The sequence below is a fragment of the Cebus imitator genome, unplaced genomic scaffold (genome assembly GCF_001604975.1).
Source record: "Cebus imitator isolate Cc_AM_T3 unplaced genomic scaffold, Cebus_imitator-1.0 Scaffold51, whole genome shotgun sequence".
NCBI lineage: Eukaryota > Metazoa > Chordata > Mammalia > Primates > Cebidae > Cebus > Cebus imitator.
Genome location: NW_016107366.1, coordinates 7,579,880 through 7,597,719, shown reverse-complemented (window position 1 = coordinate 7,597,719; position 17,840 = coordinate 7,579,880). Strand labels below are relative to the sequence as shown.

At 44.8% G+C, this 17,840-nt stretch overlaps 1 protein-coding gene across 1 annotated transcript in view; it reads right to left on the bottom strand.

The window, feature by feature from the left end:
• GABBR2 (gamma-aminobutyric acid type B receptor subunit 2) overlaps window positions 1-17,840 on the bottom strand; it is a 429,129-nt gene that overhangs the window by 157,417 nt on the left and 253,872 nt on the right. Inside the window, exon 7 of the mRNA XM_017527825.2 lies at window positions 12,993-13,229. Within this exon, the coding sequence (XP_017383314.1) occupies window positions 12,993-13,229 (237 nt within the window). The remainder of the gene's footprint in view (window positions 1-12,992; window positions 13,230-17,840) is intronic.

Genomic DNA, 17,840 nt, shown 5'->3' with positions numbered 1-17,840 from the left:
TTCACCATGTTGGCCAGGATGGTCTCGATCTCTTGACCTTGTGATCCGCCCACCTCGGCCTCCCAAAGTGCTGGGATTACAGGCGTGAGCCACCATGCCCAGCCTGATTTCATGCTCTTAACCATTTTACATCTCTTAGGAAGACAAAGGTGGGCACACCCTCTCCAGTCTCTTACAGTCTTCCACTTCCCCTCTTCTACAATTATAAATGTCCCAACTAGACTCCAGGTCTTTAAAATTACTGGTTTAGGCAATAATTCTAGGAAGCTTGAATCCCACTGAGAAAGAAAAAAGAGGTCGCAGTGGTGGTTAGAATCTCATGAGAAAGTGGCTCTTCCAAGTGTCCTTCGCCCCATCACGCAGGTCGGGCCCTCATCCAGGCGGGCACGGAGTGTCACATCGAGTGTGCATGAGTAACCTTTGCATGAACACACACAGGAGAAGCCAGTGACCACCAGGGCCCAAAGCCATGCCATCCTGTCAGCTGAAATTTATGTCAGCTGTCTTCTCCTGATTTTAGAAAACTTCCTTCCTGCTTAGCAAGCTCTTGGGCTAACATACCTTGACACACACACAGAGTGGGGATTCTGGCCTCGCACCAAAAGAAACGCATGTCCTCTTCAGATTTGTTTTTCATACAGGATCTGGATATGTCTTTGCTATTTTCCTCAATAGTGGGGATATCACTAATGCTTCATTATGTTATTTACTTTAAAATGTTTGCTCACTATTTATATTTTCAACATTTAAAAATGTACATTCTTAAGTTTCTGTATCCAAAAGCAACCAGACTTTTGCTGGGCTAATAACTATTTGGTTAGCGGTAAATAACTATTTGGTTAGCTTACAAATATCATGATTTCCCTCTAAAATTAGCAAACTACCTATGATATCTTTAAAAATACTTAAAAAGTAAATGTACAGCTAAATAAAATTGCTCTTCCATAATAAATAATAATCCATTTAATAAAAACTCCTCTGAAGGGAATTATTATTATTTTGGAGACAGAGTCTCACTCTGTTGCTCAGGCTGAAGCACAGTGGCATGATCTCAGCTCACTGCAACCTCCACCTCCCAGGTTCAAGTGATTCTCCCACCTCAGCCTCCCAAGTAGCTGGGATTACAGGTGTATGCCACGACACCCAGCTAATTTTTGTATTTTTACAGTTGAGACAGGGTTTCACTACGTTGACCAGGCTGGTCTAGAACTCCCAACCTCAGGTTATCCACCCACCCTGGCCTCCCAAAGTGCTGGGATTACAGGTGTGAGCCACTGTGCCCAGCTGGGAGTTATCATTTAATGGGTACACAGTTTCAGTTTGGAATGAGAAAGTTCTGAAGACAGATAGTGGTGATGCTTGCATAATAAGGTCAGTATGCTTCATGGCACTGAATCTGTACACTTAAAAATGACTAAAACAGTAAACCTTATTTTATGCATATTTTATCACAATTTAAAAAATTATAGAGTTAAGAAGATTGAGAACAACTGCCATGGAAAAACTTTTATAATGTAAGGGATCAAAATAAATGGTAAAGAAGTTTAAAAAGAAAAAAAAGGATCACATCTGAATGTGAAGTGTCCCATGGGTCTGTTTGAATGATGAGGTTTTGGGAGACTGATTTCTCTTTGGTGCATGCCTGCACTTTTCACATTTTCTACAAAGGGCATGGATTATCTTTATAATCCAAAATAAATATGTATTAATATATGTTATTTTGAAACACACAAATAAGAACATGGCAGGTGAGGTTATCAAATGCCCTCCCTGCTCCCAGTCAGGGGAAAGGTTGGTACAATATAAGGAGGCTCTTCCGGTGCTGTGGCCAGAGCCTTCAGCAAGGCTGGCCCAGAACCAAGGGGCTGGGCCTGGCTCAGCCTTGTCTCTTACTCAGCAGGTTAGTGAGAGCCAGAGAGCTCCCCCTGGAAACTGGGGTGGTGGGAAGTGCTGATCTCATTGGTTTATTTCTGCTTTGTTGTTCTCTGGCTGGATTCTTTTGCCCCTAATGGAGGAGAGCTTTTATAGGTGTAAGACAATGGTTAAAAGTGAGGGTCGAAAGTTAGACGGCTTGTGTTCAAACCCCAGCTTCTTTACTTGCTAGCTCTGTGACTGCGGGTAAATTTTTTTTTAACCTCTCAGGTTGAATGAGAGGGTTAAATTTCTTCATCCTCTACCTCCTTAACCTCTCAGCTGCAAAACACTGACAATAACAGTCTCCACTTTTGGGGATGTCAATTTGCTAGGGCTGTCGTCACAAAGTACCACACACAGGGTGGCTTAAACAATGGGAATTTGTTATCTCAGTCCTGGAGGCTAGACGTCTGAGATCAAGGTGTTGGCAAGCCTGCTTCCTTCTGAGATCTGTGAAGGAGGATCAGTCACCCTCTGGTGGTTTGCTGGCAATCACTGGTGCTCCTGATGATACAGAAACCTCATCCCTATCTCTGCTTCATCATCACATGGCATTCTCCCTGTGTGCCTGGCTGTCTTCAAATTTCCCCTTTTTTATAGGAACACTGGTTATATTGGATTACCTTACTTCAGTATGACCTCATCTTAACTAATCACATCTGCAACAGCCCTATTTCCAAATAAGGTCACATTCTGAGCAGCTACTGTGGGTTGGCGTTCAGCAGATGGATTTTTCTGGGGGGGCACAATTCAGCCCATAACAGGTGATTGTAAGGGTTAAGTGAAATAATACATCCAGGAGCTTGGCATAACACCCAGCGTATAGTAGACGCTCAAAACTGTTGGCCATTCCTATCATCGTGACATCTGTCATCATAGTAATTTGCTATGACCACTGTGTCACTGGTTCCTTCCAAGGAGCCACCTCTTTGTTTCTCCCAGGGATAAAGACAGAGCCTGCACCTTCTGTTGAAGCTCTCATAAGATGATACACTCCCCCACACTGCTTTTCTTAAGGAAATAGCTATTTTTTCCCTGACTTGATGAAGTCAAACTTGCAAGCTTTGGAAGGTTAGGCATCAATTCAAACAAATTGCTAAACCACATTATTTTGATCTTTCAAATTTATCTGACAGCAGAAGGAGTAGGTGTCTTTCCTGTGCTGTACATTGTCTGTAGTCATTTGTAATTGTATTTAAATTAAACGGGGAAGGGCAGCCAAGCAATGCCTAAGAGCACAGGATTTTGAGACACTTGCATTTAGATCAGGAGATCTAGAATGTAGTTCTGAACCAGGTTCACCAGTTATGCACTGTGCGACCCCAACATAGCTACTTTGCCTTTCTAAGCTATAATTTTGTAATTCATTCAATCAGCAAATATATTTCATGGACTAAGAGCTGAGTCTTATAGACACCAGGGGTACAGAGAGAATTACAGGCCCCACTTTCAAGGGGCTCAGAGTCCAGCAGGAGGAGGCAGACAGACACACAAATAATCCAGTGCAGAGGAGAACTGTAACATCCTTCATTATTAATACAGGGATGGCGGTATCTGTTCTCCCTCTGATGCATCTCACCTGGTTGTTCCCACTGTGAGCCCCTTGGGGGCAAAATCTTACACATTACTACTCCTACCTGGTCCTGGTCTGGCTTACTGGAGGTGCAAGGAAGGCTGATTGAATTAATTGGATACATAAATGCTTAAGAATACAGACTTGGAGTCAGTCAGACTTGGTAGCCTTGCATAAACTCTTATTACCTGTAGGATCTTGGGTAAATCATTGATCTTTCCTAAGCCTGTTTCTTTAATCTACGACATGGTCATTAGTTATTTAAATCATTAAACAAATATTTATCAGGCACCTACTTTGTCCCAGGCACCCAGTTCTTTTTTTTTTTTTTTGACACAGAGTCTTGCTTTGTCTCCAGGCTGAAGGGCAGTGATGCGATCTCGGCTTACTGCAACCTCCACTGCCCAGGTTCAAGCGATTCCCCTGCCTCAGCCTCCCAAGTAGCTGGGACTACAGGTGTGCACCACCACGCCCGGCTAAGTTTTGGTATTTTAGTAGAGATGGAGTTTCACCATATCGGCCAGGATGGTCTCTATCTCCTGACCTCATGATCCGCCCACCTCAGCCTCCCTAAGTGCTGGGAATACAGGCATAAGCCACCACTCCCAGCCCCAGGCACCCAGTTCTAAGCCTTAGAGATACAGCAGAAAATAAAACAGATAATAAATAAGTAAAATATGTAGTATGTCAGATGGGGGTAGCTGTTGTGGAGAAGAATGAGTAGAGGGGGACTGGGTGGATGGGGAAAGAGTTGCAATTTAAAATAGGGTATCAGGTTAGGTCTCACTGAGAAGGAGAGAGGAGGGCAGAGATGTGACATAGGTGAGCTAGCCAGATGCAGCTCACTGGAGGAGTGTACCAGGGACTGGGAATTATACATCCCCATCATATCCAATAATGTGGGAAAAGTGCTTAGAATGCTTCCTGGGATACAGTAGAAGCTCATTAATTGATAACCATTATTAGCATTCGTGAATAAATGTAATTGCATTAAGGAAGGAAGATGGGAGAGACTATAAATGCACTCTGTAAACAGGGCAGTCACACAGCAAGGATTATGATTATAGTTGTTGTTTATTACTAGCAATTACCTCTCGAAAATGTTTCTGACAATCTGAAGTCACAGAGGGCCCATCAGGAATTGCCTTTGCCACTCAAGCCCCGGGATTTGAGCTCCAGAGAGATGCTTATGGGAGAAACAAGAGACTGGGAGGGGAATAAGGGATGAGTTTTTCTGCTGCCTCAGGAGGGAAGAGATTCCTCCAACGCATGTGTGCACATGCATACGCGTACACAAGCACACACACACAGGCATGTGACTTTGTGTGAATTACTGACACCAGTATCACAGCAAGTATTTGGTAATCACTACTAGCAGATTCAAGAAATCTAAGTCCTGTTAATACTTCTGTTGTGAGTTCTGATTATTTATTGAGTTGAAAAAGGCTTTGTAGTTTATAGATGTCTGGAAGGCAACAGAGTAGAAAAGTATGATTGAATTTCTCAATCATGTGCTAATTTAATCCAACAACATTAACTAGAGGTTACCAGGATTATTGAGCTTCTATGAGACATAAAGGAGGTAAAGTACAAGGGGATCAGAGAAAGGAAGAGCTGTGGTCCCTGCAAATCTGGGAGATATTAATTCTATGGAGGAGACGAATATAGTTCTCCTCCTACAGGCTACTCCAACGGGCAGGGGCGCATGAAAAAATGCACAAGGGACGAGGGAGAAGAGTCCAGAACCTTCCAACCAGGTGTTGGGGGAGGTAAGGAGGACTGCTGGTTCTAAAGTTACACATATGGTAACTATTAGGTTATAGTGAGAATTTTCTCTTGAAAATGCTTAAATTTCCTATAAATACACATGAGTGTCTTAGATTGGGTCCTCTAGAAGCAAAGCCTAGGACAGGGAATAACATGTCAGTAATTTGTTAATGATGTCTTCTCAAAAGAAACCTGTAAAAGAGAGAAGAAAAAGGAAGAGGCCACACTCAGATGTGATTTCAGATGAAGGAGCCTCAGCCTATTCTGGTTGGAAGCCCTGGAGGGTAAATTGCACTAGGTGTTGCACCAATGCCTAGGTCATTGCTGCAGGCTGATGTGGTGGATGTTAATTCCCAGGCATCAATCGCCCAATCTTGCAGGGAAGGCAGCAGGTGTGAGCCATTAGCAGGGGCACCTGCAGCAGCTGGGGGATGGGCAAACCTAAGCAGCCCTCTGAAACTGAGCTCAGGAGATCTGGGTGGGACAGCAACAGCATCTGCTGCAATTAGCTTTTGTGTATGATGCTGAGTGGTAATGCTTAGGGCTGGTGGAGCATTGCGCTAGTCAAAAGGGAGGAACGGGAGGGAGAGCTGAGGGCAGACGCCTTCCACATTAAGGTAACTTTCAAATCCCTAGAGCAAATGGCAGCAAAAGAGAACTCAAAAATGTTCCTGCTTAGAGGCAGGGTTTACTTGGTTCTGTTTTGATTATCAAGCCACTACAGCCTTTATACAAGTTAATAGATTTGTTTATTGTTGAGAGGATGAAATGAGATTATATATATGAAACAGAATGGCACATCATAGGTATGCAATGATTGTTTGCTGGTCTTGATTAGACCCACACAAACTCTGTTGTTTGTAAAGTAACTGTCTTCACATCAGTAGTAATAATAATAGCAATAATGATGTAGTTCTTAGGTACTAAACATTGTTATTTCCCACAACACTTTGAAAAAAGATACATTTACCTCCATTTGCTCTAGGGATTTGAAAAGATACATTTCCTGTACAAATGAGGAAACTGAGGCACAGAGAGGCAATAACTTCCCCAAGGTCACACAGCTCCAAGAGATACATACACTATGACCTCTTTTTGCCTGACTTTTTAAATTTGCAATTCTTGTTATAGTTGATCACTGCCATGTCCTGGACAATGGTACATTTCATCTGAGTTTGAGAGTGGGCTGGTTAGCCAGAGAACAGAGGGAGAGAGATGAGATTCTCAAATCAGCTCCTACGTTAAGTTTGTGTAGGATACAATTTCACTGGAACTACCTGGGTCTGGGATGTGGTGGGGACACATGAGGTACAGAGAAAGTCCTAGATGGGTTTGCTGTTGCTCCTGGGCAGCAGACAAGAAAGGAACATGAAAAAGGGATCTCAGAATAGGAAACTGTGGGGTGGCATTGGACGCTAGCATGGGGTCACTGGAACCAGCCCCCATGTTCTAGGGCTCCCAGTCGATATACCACACTTGGACTATTTCAGAGCTTCTAACAATTAGTCTCTAGTGACACCCTTGAGCACAAAATAAAGAAACAGGCATGATCAGAATAATTCAGGAGATACAGTCACAAATGGAAGAATGACCAGCCCCAAATGGTGTCAAATCCTGACTGGGTAGAGTTTTCCCTGTTTCTGGGTGGAGTTCCCAGTGCCCTGTTTCTTGTCCTGCTGAGATTCAACATAAAAAAGACTTATCTGAGCTAAATGATGATATCAAACATAAGACACAAATGTCTGGCCGGAGCGAGGACTGAAGTTTAGTTTCTACACTGGAAAGTAAAACCAGGACCCCAAAAGATCAGATAGGCAGGAGAGATGGGACAACTCTAACAAGATGACATGTAAGTCATTTGTGTGTGTGTGTGTAAAATTATCTGTTTTGATTTGAAAAACCAAGTGCACAAACTCCAGGATCACAGTGGGGCGAAGCAACAGTGGGTATGAAATAAACATGGGTTTGAGCCAACATTACAAATTCCCCTGGAACGAGGAGCCTGTTGGCTTTCTCTAGGTAACTAGTCTGACCTTACTTGGAGTAGGAATTCCAACCAAACTGAGTTTAACTCTATGATGTCCTCTTCTGAGGTTAAAAAGTTGGTAGGGTGGGTGGTGGGGTGGTGACTTGTCTGAGGGGTAGGCAGAGCCTTTTTGGAGTTTAGCAGAAATAATTTTTTTTAAATCTTGTAGAAGCTTTAAGGGGTATACTGGCTAAGGCTGGATCCCACTTCACCAGAAACAAAAACAAATGGATCAATAAACTCCACAAATCGCCACCTGCTGTTCTTCATTACCTTGGTGAGACCAATTAGAAGATAACAGCCATCGGAGGTGAAATGCCTGAACCTGGGGTGCCAGCCTCTCTCGGCAGATGTTACAGTAGGATGTCCAGACCTGCTGCTGGTCAAGAGACACAGGGCAGAGGATGAAGGATGGCTCTATTATTTGGAGGAACTCACAGGTCACTGTCTTTCCTGCTGTGATCATTCCCACATAGAGTACACCCTCCGAGAATGAGGGACAGTCACAGGAAACTTTAGCAAGAATGGAGCCCTCTTCTTGCAATCAAAGACATTCCCTAGGAGCCTTTCAATTTCCCTATGGCCAAATGCTCTCAATGCCGCAAAGCCCCCACCCAAACCCAGTATACATGCCCTAAGGAACTCCTGGAAAAGCATGGACTCCATTTTCATAGGGTTAAATAAGGTTCTATTAATTTATTTCATTTTTGAGATGGATTCTCTATTGCTTAGGCTGAAGTACAGAGGAGTAATCAGTCTCAACCTCCTGGGCTCAGGTGATCCTCCCACCTCAGCCTCCTGAGTAGCTGAGACTATAGGCACATGACACCATGCCTGGCTAATTTTTGTATTTTTTGTAGAGACAAGGTCTCACCATGTTGCCCAGACTGGTTACAAACTCCTGGGCTCAAGCGATCCACCCACTTCAGCCTCCCAAAGTGATAGGATTACAGGCGGGAGCCACTGCACCCGACTGATTATATTAATTTAGCCTGTCATAGGCACCACAATCTCAATGTGCTGTCCTTTTAGATAAATCAGAAGATACATTACCAAATGGAGCATATTGCTGATTAGGGCCATCATATCTTAGCCTGACATACCCAAAGGATTTGTCCACTTTGAGATTTGGGAGGTCACTCTTGTTTTAAGAAACTGTAAATTGGAAAGAATTTTTAAAATGATCAACTGAAAAACTTTAAGGCTTTGATTTTCACCTGAATGCTTAGCCAATATTTCCAAGCATGTGCTGAAAGGTTATGGTCTCCTGATGATGAATTTAGTGCATCTTGGTCAGGAAAGCTGAAGGAGAGGAGTCTGTTCAGCCGCAGTGCACTGATGTTTTGAGTGTTGGGAACAGGGGCCTGGTATTGCATCCTCACCCCTACCACATGCACAGGAGGGTTCCCCACAAAATGGCTACCTTGCAATTATTGATCCATCAAGTTAGGATGGCTCCTAAGTGAAACCGTCTTTCCTCCAGAGACCTTGGGCAGACCTTGGATACTGCCTAGCAATTTCTCCTCTACTTGTCCATTCCCCACTTATTGAATGAGGGGCTCTTGGGGGCACGGACCATATGTTATTCCTCTCTATTCTTCATACCCCCAGTGCAGGCCTTGTAGAGGAGTGAATGAATGTAGGAGTAAATCCATTGCAACAGGTTCAAACCACAAAAATGTGCGTGCATGTGGCCCCAAGCAATTCTCAAGGTGCTATTTAAGAATCCCTCAGGTTGCTATTTAATATGTGAATTACTGAGCTTTACCATAAGACCACAGAATCGAAAGTTATGGGGTGGGGCCAGGAAACCTGCATTTTTAAATGAAGCTCCTGGGAGATTCTCATGCCTATAGAAGTTTAGGAATCATTGCCCTAGATGAGGTCTGCTGAGCTGGGTTCCAAGCCCAGTCACTTTCAGAAAACGGGATTCTCAGAATGCTCTGGGCTTTTGAGATTTAAATAGCCAATGCTAGCCTGAGTTTCCTGGTCACATAATTGACAAAAGAGGAAGACGGAGGAGGAGAAGCATCCTAAGACTTCTAAACCATGGAGGGGCAATCCCAGGGCTGAATATCAGAGAGATGGACAGCCATCGGTGGGGCATGGGGACATGGAATCCCACTTCGGTGTGTTCCCTGAGGAAAGTCACTGGGAGCAGAGCTTCTAAGAAGATAAAACAGAACTCGCCTTGAGTTAAGGTGGATTCCCAACCTAGGATGCATGGAAGACATTTCTTCAGCCACATGCCAAGTTGGAACCACAGGCCCAGCTCCCAGCAGAGAGTGTGCATACTGAATCAATTGAAATTGAGTCATGGATATAATTAATTTAATGTGTTTAAACAATTTCCCATACAGTAAGCATGCTAAATGAGGGGGCACCCAGACTAAAATGTCTGCCTGAGAGTGGAAAAATGGACAATGTATGTGCTGTATAATGAAAACCCTTCAGCAAATGAAAATGCTTTCACTTATTTCTACCTCCCATGTTCTTTTCCTTTCTAACTCCTCATTTATAGCTGAACTTGGCCTTCTGTAGCCTCCTTGGACCACAGAGACACTTTTTATTTTGTCAGAAGACATCCTTTTTTTCTATGACCAGAAGACAATTTTAATGAAACCTGTCTACAACCCAGTGACAAGCGCCTATTAATATGTGACAAAGGGGACAGGAGGAAGGTAACAGAGCGCAGGACTGTTTCACTGTTTTGTGGTCTTTCTCCGCTAAAGGGGCACTTGCACAAACAAAAGGGAGATGGTGTTGAGTGGTTGGAGGCAGGACTGTCCAGCTACCATCCCAGCTCTGCCAAACCATCTTGCTGTGTGGCTCTGAAGGAGTCATTTTTCCCTCTGTGGACCTCAGTCATCTACACCAGGAAAGCATTGAATTCCAGGATCTTTAAGATGACGTTCAGTTCTGGTATTCACTGAGTTCTAAGTCACAAGCTGGAACAGACATAAACGGTGCCAAGGAATTTCCCATTAAAAAGAAACTCGTCCTCAAGTTGTGGTGAACGTGCCAAGTAGCCTATCTCATTGCTCATCAAGTAAGGATTATGTATTATTTGGTGTAGATGAAAGGGAGCATTTAGAAGTGGTTATAAATGATCTCCAACGAATTCTATCAGGCACCTAGGCAAAGCTCAGAGTTCCAGGATTATGAAGGATGGCAAAATGCTTTCTAGATTCTGTAGCTCTCTATTCGTCCATTTCAACTTTGGATACTTTGAATTCATTTTGAAACAGCCCTGCCACAATGCTACCCATGGAACCCTGGGCAAATTCCACCCCTCTCTGAGTCTCAGTCATGAACTTGCAGGATGAGGAGAAAGGACTCTGGAGGTATTTTAATGGGTGTTCTGTCCAGCATTTCTGAGGGAGGGGTCTCAGGGGCTGCAGGGGTGGGGTGGGGGCTGAACAGGCAGAGTTCAGGGCTCCTTCTCTGTTCAACTGAGAAGCTCTTCTTTAATCTGTTTTATATACCAGGCTCCACGTGAGATTTTATAACAAGGAGTTCTGAAAGTAAAAATAATTCTTTAAGCCACTGGTCTGAGAAAAGCTGTTAAAGTTTCCAGCCTGAATCTAGGCTGTGCTATAAAAATGGACTTCGCCAATACATCGTGGGAGTGAATTTCTCAGAGCCTTTAGTCCAGAATGGCTCTGCTCAGGGATTCTGGAAATCGTCTTCATTTAAGCAAACCTCAGTGCCTCCCCACTCACCCCCAGCAGTGGTCTCAAACCCTGGCATGCATTAGAATCACCTGCAGGGTTTGTTAAAACACCCCTAGAGATTCTGATTCAATGGGCCTATGTGGGGCCTGGGAATGTGCATTGCTAACAAGCTCCCGGGTGATGTAGACTATACTTTGGGAATGGTTGGCCTGGAAGATAAAGGCCAGTCTCCTTAGTATGTCCCTCCAGAACTGGACCCCAACTTCCCAGCCGCCTCATCCACCTTCCCAGTGTTCCAGCCCAACTAACTGTCCTTCCCTCCCCCTTACATTTCTCCCTTGCCCATCATGCTCCCTCTGGCCAGCCCCCGTCTGCATGTCTAACTCCTGCCCACAGTTCAAGGCACAGGTCAAATGCTACCTCTTCCAAAAAACCTACCCTGACTTTTTCACTAAAGGTCACAGAAATCCCTCTGGGCTCAGGCTTGGGCTCAAATAGTTTCTCTTACAGTGCCAAGCACTTTTAACCTCTCAATGTTTTTTCTAGGTCTTGCCCCTGCATTGGAGTCACAGGCTCTAGGACAGGGAGCCCATCTTACCTTGGTGTCCATGCCATTATTCACACCTTCAGCACCTGCATGGGTTCTGACCCACCAGAACAACAATACAAGCCTCAGCACAGGAATGCATGAATATGCACATTCAAGAAATGTCCCAGCCAGCTCAGCTTATCTACTCTTAATTCCCCAAGACAGACGGGCTCTACTCTGGATCTTTAGATTAGAACACAGGACAGCACGTTAGCCCACTCAACCTATTCTTCAGATGAATTTTCCATATTTTCTGGAGCAGAGGCAGTGACAAATACATCATGAGACATAAATAACTACCACTTTGGTCCATTACCAGAAGGTCACTACCTTCTGCAGCAATTAAGAGCTAGACCCAAATTCAAATCCTACTTGACCCTGATTAGCTGTAGTACTTGAATACTCTGAGTTCCAGTTTCCTTATTGTTCATGGGGATAATAAGAGCACCTACTTCCTATGGATGGCATAAGGACACAGCGTGATCATTATTAACAGTAACAATAGCATTTACTGAGTGCCTGCTATGTGCCTAACACTAGCATACATTATTGAGTCTAACTACATTATGTACTTAGCACAATGTCTGGCATATAATATGCAATCAGGAAGTATTAGCCATACTATCATCGCTTATCTTCCCAACTTCCATGCAAGATTTATATTGTTATCCGCATTTCCCATATGAGAAACTTGAGGCTAGAGTAAATAGCTTGCTCAACAAATATTAACAAGTTGTATTGTGTAATGTGTAATCTTTATAACTAGCTTGAGAGGTAGGTTATGATTTCCATTGTGTGAATGAAAACTGTAGTTCAAAAAAGGCAACTTGTAATGAAGGCCCAGGATTTGAACCTGATTTTGGGTCCAGAGCTTCTTCTGGCCCACCCCACCCCGCCATCTGGTAAACTGCACCTGCCCTGTGTGCACAGTTAACTCTCTATGCCCTTTCTCTTTTTTCTGAGACAGAGTTTCACTCTTGTCGCCCAGGTGCAATTTTGGCTCACCACAACCTCTGCCTCCTGGGTTCAAGCAATTCTCCTGCCTCAGCCTCCTGAGTAGCTGAGATTACAGGCATGCACCACCACGCCTGGCTAATCTTGTATTTTTAGTGGAGATGGGGTTTCTCCATGTTGGTCAGGCTGGTCTCGAAATCCTGACCTCAGGTGATCTGCCCACCTTGGCCTCCCAAAGTGCTGGGATTACAGGCATGAGCCACTCTATGCCGTTTCTTATCCATGGGTCATAGAGAAGCATTTTTCCAGTGTGTCTGAGAGCACACACTGCCCTTGCCCCTTGTCTGAACAGCCCTGTAATGCTATGGCCTGCAATTAGTTATTGTGATGATCAGAGAGAACAGATCGCATAGCAGAAAGCCTGTAGCAGACCCTCTTTTGCATGCATGTCTACAAGGAACACAAAGGAAAACAGCCCAGAGGTGTGGGACTGACCGTGACCCCGAAGAAGTTGGTCTCGTTCATGGCATTGAGGATGATCCTGCCCAGCGTGTGGTCTGTGTAGTTGAAGTCCTGGATCCGCTGGTGCCGGCTGCTGGCATGCAGTGTCTCCATGGCCCTCTGCAGCGTCTTGGCAATGACCCAGATGCCATCGTAGGCGTACCCGTGGAACTTGCTGGGCCCCACGCCTGACCGCTTGTTGTTGTACTCTCTCTCATACTGCTGTGGAGTCTGGAAAAACAGGGGGATAGGGGAATCCCAAGTTATACTGGCAGGGACATCAGGTGCCTGATGCTGAGAAGAGCTGCCACTCTTCCATGCCCACGGGGTGCCAGGTACAGTGCTAGACTCTGTATGTACATCATCTCATTTAACCCTTACAACAACTTCATAAGGTGGGTACTGTTACTGTCCCCATTTTACAGATGAAGAAACAGTTTCGTGGGGTCGGCTTGCTTAGGGCCACACAGCTAGTGAGTGTCGAGACTGAGATTTGAACCCTGTCTGTTGGTAAGACTAGAGAGAGGGGCTGATACACCCTAACCAGGCCTCTCCCTCTATACGTGCAGGGCCTGGGGTGAGGCAGAGGCCCACATCCCATATGTCTGAATATTAAAATTATAGAAAAGTGAACAAACTATTCAAAAACTATTCTCTATCTCCTCATCATAATAACTACAACTTCCTAATGATCTGGAAGGCCAAGCTGGAATTCAGAATTCTGGAATTTCTCTGAGCTTCAGGCCTAACACAGCCGCACAGAGGGAGCTGACCACCTACTTCTCAGCCCACCCCTCTCCTTCCCACCCTACCCCACTCCATCCTGCAGCCCAGCTAGCCTCAGTCCACACCTCCTTCCCCTTCTAGCATCAGTAGCTCCCTGTATCCCAAAAGGCACAGTCTACCCTCAAGAACTGGGGCAAGAGGCTCCCTGGACCCTGGAAGCAGCTCCAGCTTATGGGCAGAGAATTCAGGGCACGGTCTGGAAGCTGGAAGAAGTGCAGGTCTGAGTGGGCCGTGTCCGTGGCCTTGCAGATTCTGAGTGCCAAGGGAATCAGCCTGAACGAGGCCCTCTCAGAGAGCGGGATGCAGGGCAGGGCCCGATGCTCAGGTGTCAGGTAGCTTCCGTCCCTCCTGCTATTTCTTCTACCTTCCATGATACAACAATCTGAATAGGCCAGCATTGAAAAAAAGATTTTTTTTTCTCCCATTGAGCTGAATTTTATAAAAGCATTTCATTGGTGATATTAACATTTTGATTGTAGCCACAAAGTAACGAAACTGCCTTTTTACTCCAGTCCTTGGAACTTGCACTTCCAGATGAATGCCACCCTGGGGGACCCATTACCCTCAGCTCCTTCATGGGCCTTTTTCAAAGCACTTCTGAACTCCTCTGCCAGAAATGTCACCAGGACCCATGGCTTGGTCTTTGGAAAAACCTTCCTTGGGGAAAAATCACACACAGGACCATTGACTGACCACTGTCAATCAATTAAGAGGAGGGCCCCTTAGGGACAGTCACAGACACTGTCAGTCTACAGCCTGAGGCACAGAGAGGTCCAGAGACGTAGCCAAGGTTACACAGCATGTGTGTGTGGCCTGTGTGTGTGTGTGTGTGTGTAGCCTCTGTGTGTATGTGTGTGTATGTATAGCCAGACTAGCCTCCCATTCCATCTTGGCTACTTCTTTCCTCTTTGATTTCTAAAGTCCTAATTGCTTTTTGAAAACCACCAGACGTTGTTTGGGCCACATCTAGTGTTTTTGAGGAAGGTGGTAGAGCTGGGCCATCAAAGGCTGTGTCTTCCATGGCTGGAGCCCACCAGGGCCAAGAAGCCAAGTCTCCTGTGGGGTCACCCACACAGAAGCCTGGGGGTGAGTGCCAAGTGCCTCCTGCTGTGGACCCTGCAGGTGACAAATTCTGCATGACCAAATGTGAATGAGTCCTGGCCATGAGTGTGCCTCCTCCTCTTTTGTTTCAGGGTCCTCCTGGAAGGCTCAGGTTTGAACTGTTTACAGCTTTCCTCGGAAATGCATCCTCTCTAGCTACCACCACTCTGCTCATCACTCAAGATACACAGGGGGCAGAAACTCCCTCCAAATCCCAGCTTCCTCAAAGAGACGCACTGCTAGCCCAGTTCAGCTCCCTGAGTTCGTCCTGTTACTCGCATCCCTCCACCCACCCACACTCCCCTCCAGCTGGCTCTTGAAGCTCATAGTCATCTCTGCCACTTTCGCTCTGCAGGGAGAAGGAGGAAACAGTCCACTATGAGCCTCTCTCTCCTTAAACCTTTTGAGTCCCTTGATCATATCAAGTTGGCTTGCACCTCAGGGCTTTGCACAAGCTGTTTCCCTGCCAGAAAGCTCCTTGCCCAGCTCTTGGCATGATATTCTCAGCCTTCAAATGTCAGCATCTGTCACTTATCAGGGATGGCTTCCTTGACCCACCCGTTCTAAAAACTCCTACCCTGAGGCCTGAGGCTAGGGGTTTTTATCTTCTTTACTGACTTGTCACTCCCTGCATTTTTCCTCCTTATATGTTTACTTGCTTATGGTCTGTTGTTTCATTCCTCCTTCCCCATCCAACTAGAATTAAGCTCCACGAGGTCAGGGATGTGATCTGTCTTGATCACTGAGGTATAACCAGAATCTCAAACAGTATCTGTGTAGGTCCTTTCTAGGCCTCAGTTTCTCTGTCTGTAAAACACAGCAGCACACCTATTCACACATTGTGGGGTAAAATTGTTCTTCCCAAATATAGAAAGTTATAATCTTACTGTGTATGAAAGTATTCATTTCCCTGTGTCCTTGACAATAGGTATTTTAACTTTTAACATAATTGTCAGTTTAAGAAAAACGTATATATTTGTTAAGAAAAGAGTATTCTTTTAATCTTAATTTGCATTTCTCTGGTTAATGATTGGAATGAGATTAAGTATTAACCAGCAATCTTAATTTTTTATGTGAAATTTCCTAATTATTTTAGGTGAATTTCCTATACCATATTGCTGTGGTGATGGTCACGTCATTTAATGTTTTGTTTCATTGTCTCCTTGTTATTTTTCCATCTTTTACTGCTTGGCTATATTTTCTTTGAGTTTTCAAATGGGATTTGTGTCTATATCTGGTTGTTAACTACTGACCATTTTAAAAGATTTGAACATGACTTGGATGCATGTTTCTCTAATTAGCTGTTAAGCATCACAGAAATGGGGCCCCTTTGACTTCTCCTCTCTTGCATTTTGCTCCTACGAGCTTTCTCTGATGCACACCATGGCATTCAAGGGTTGGTGGTGTCCATTTTTTAATTCCATTTGTTCAACCTAATAATTACATTCAGATGACATTTCTACACCACTTCCCTGACCAGAACACGACACTGGAGAAGCCTTCAAAGTTTCTCTGATCCTTTAAAAGTGGGAGGTCCAGGCTTGAGGTAAAGAGTCCCAGTGTGGTCTCACTGGGTGGCAACTAAGTGTAATTTATTTATTTATTTTTTTGAGACAGAGTTTCACTCTGTCACCCAGGCTGGAGTGCAATAGTGTGATCTTGGCTCACTGCAACCTCTGCCTTCCGGGTTCAAGCAATTCTCCTGCCTCAGCCTCCCAAGTAGCTGGCACCCATCACCACATCCAGCTAATTTTTTTGTATTTTTAGTAGAGACAGGGTTTCACCATATTGGCCAGGCTGGTCTCGAACTTAATTTTAAACTTCCTTGATACGGTCTTGTTTTGTTGGACAGTAAGGGGATCAAGATCATATTGTCTATTGAATTTGGCCTTGAGGCCAACAAAAGCCCCTATAGAAACCTTACACATGCCACTTGTAAATTCATCTATTCTATCTCAAAAAACTGTCCTCCCCAGGTACAAGGATCAGGACAAGAGCCAAGAACACTGGAAATATGGCTCTTTACCAGATTTCTGTGGGCAGAGTCCTTCAAATGGGACCCAGGTGCAGCTAAGCCCTGAAAGTGACCTCAATTCTCACTGTCTTTGCAAGCACCATGTTGAAGAAGTCCTTGCTGCCACATGATATCTCAGGCCATTTATCATTGTTCCCAGGCAATGCCAGCACCAACTCCCTTGGGCAAGACAATGACAGCAGGAAGAAACACACTCACAATTGTTGGAGAAAAAGTAATAGTTGTTCTTAAAGCAGGCCTCCAATTATTCAGGGCAGAAGAATTTCTTCCACTGCAAAGCTGACACCGAATGCTGATTAATGACTATCCTCTGAGGTCAAGTTTATCATGAGATGCTAAAAGTTTCTCTGAGAAAATAACTTATGTAAATAGTCCTACTTACTGACAGGTTGGTCTCCAGCATATTTCCTAAAGGTATTTGTTGGAACTTGGAACATGCTTTCCCACAGACAGTATGCTATAAATAGTGGTCAGATTCCCAGGCTAGCCCACACAAGCCTGCTAACCTACCATGTGACTAAACTTTATGAGTCTGTCATCCCAACAGAAACAAGTTGAGTCCTGCTTTCTGGGAGAGGGGAGCCTCATGGACAGAAGAGAGGGCAGGAGAAGGACACATTCTCTTCCACATCTGCAACTGCTCCCCACAGAAGCGAAACTGGCAAGCTTTCTTGTAGGCCTCCCTGTGGGAGGTTCAAATCAGTGTCTCATTTGGAAGTACACGACGGGATATTTGGTTTGCTGGTTCCTATGCTGCAGTTTGTAGATCACTTGGGAAACTTGTTAAAAATGCAGGTGCCAGGGCTGGCCTCAGTGGCTCACACCTGTAATCCCAGCACTTTGGGAGGCCGAGGCAGGTGGATCACCTGAGGTCAGGAGTTCAAGACCAGCCTGGCCAACATGGCAAAACCCCATCTCTA